The sequence below is a fragment of the Macaca nemestrina genome, chromosome 12 (genome assembly GCF_043159975.1).
Source record: "Macaca nemestrina isolate mMacNem1 chromosome 12, mMacNem.hap1, whole genome shotgun sequence".
Lineage (NCBI taxonomy): Eukaryota > Metazoa > Chordata > Mammalia > Primates > Cercopithecidae > Macaca > Macaca nemestrina.
In genome coordinates, this window is record NC_092136.1 from 118,503,331 (window position 1) to 118,504,284 (window position 954).

Sequence of the window (954 nt, forward strand, 5' to 3'; positions counted from 1 at the left end):
GTGGCCTGGTGGGGCTCTGGGAGCAAAGGCCTCCAGCCTGCTCTCTACAGAGGCTCCAACCCAGTCCTTGTTCTCTTTGTCAACTTTCTCTTCCTTTCTCCCTCTCCCCTTCCCAGAAGAGGTTTTTCCGCTTCACTATGGTGACTGAGGTACCCCTCCCCACTTAGCTGTAACCAGCACATTAACACCTCCTGTACCTCACTCATCCCTGACCCTTGACTCTCCCCTTCATCCCCCCTCACTTCCCCCAGGCCCAAGAGAGGAGCAGAAAGCAGGTTGCAAAGAGCAAGAAGCTCCTCTGGGCTTGGGTGCCTCCCTCTCCTTGCTGCCTCCCTCCTCTCCTGGAAATGACAGCAGGATACCTCCCCATGGGGGGCTGATACAGAAGGGATGGCTGGAAGGGGTGGAGGGGACCCTCAGAGACTAGATTTGATAGGGAGAATTGATTCACAGGAGATATCTGAGGCTGGGGCCTGCTTCCCTAATGCAAGTCAGCCTCCCTGCCACCAACCCTCTGATGCCCACCCCAGTCCTGGTCTCTGCTCCTCTGGGGTCCCGGGGCCTAGTACCCTACTTATAGCTTTTTCTGTCTGCCCGTGTTTTGCTGAGAGGAAACTCTGGTCCTCACTGGAATAGCCGTTTGTGTCTGATCCTCTTGATACTCACTTTTGAACTTGGGGTGTCAAGGACCAGAGCCTCCCTTGTCAGGGTATAGCTCTGTCAGGGTCCAGGGAGTTTAGAGAGCCCAGGACTGCTGTGGTGTGGGAAGGGAACATTTCAGCCTGGGGCTCACATGGACTGGTGGGGACTAGGCTCTGGGCCTATTTAGGACTCAGTCCTAAGCTCCAGGGCTTTCTGGGGGCTGGGAGGGGAAAGGGCAGATAGGGAGGCAGGTGAGACTATTCCTGGGCATGGGTGAGCCCCATCTTAGACCTTCCTCTCTTCCCTTGGCAG

The 954-nt window shown here is 56.3% G+C and overlaps 1 protein-coding gene across 24 annotated transcripts in view; it reads left to right on the forward strand.

Annotated features, from left to right (window-relative positions):
• Positions 1-954, forward strand: part of LOC105476399 (pleckstrin homology like domain family B member 1) — a 53,070-nt gene that overhangs the window by 50,771 nt on the left and 1,345 nt on the right. For 16 of the 24 annotated variants that reach the window (XM_071075656.1, XM_024791035.2, XM_071075658.1 and 13 more), the window contains one exon: positions 117-149. The exons of the other annotated variants lie outside the window; for them this stretch is intronic. In XM_071075656.1, the coding sequence (XP_070931757.1) occupies positions 117-149 (33 nt within the window). The remainder of the gene's footprint in view (positions 1-116; positions 150-954) is intronic. 24 annotated transcript variants of the gene reach the window in all.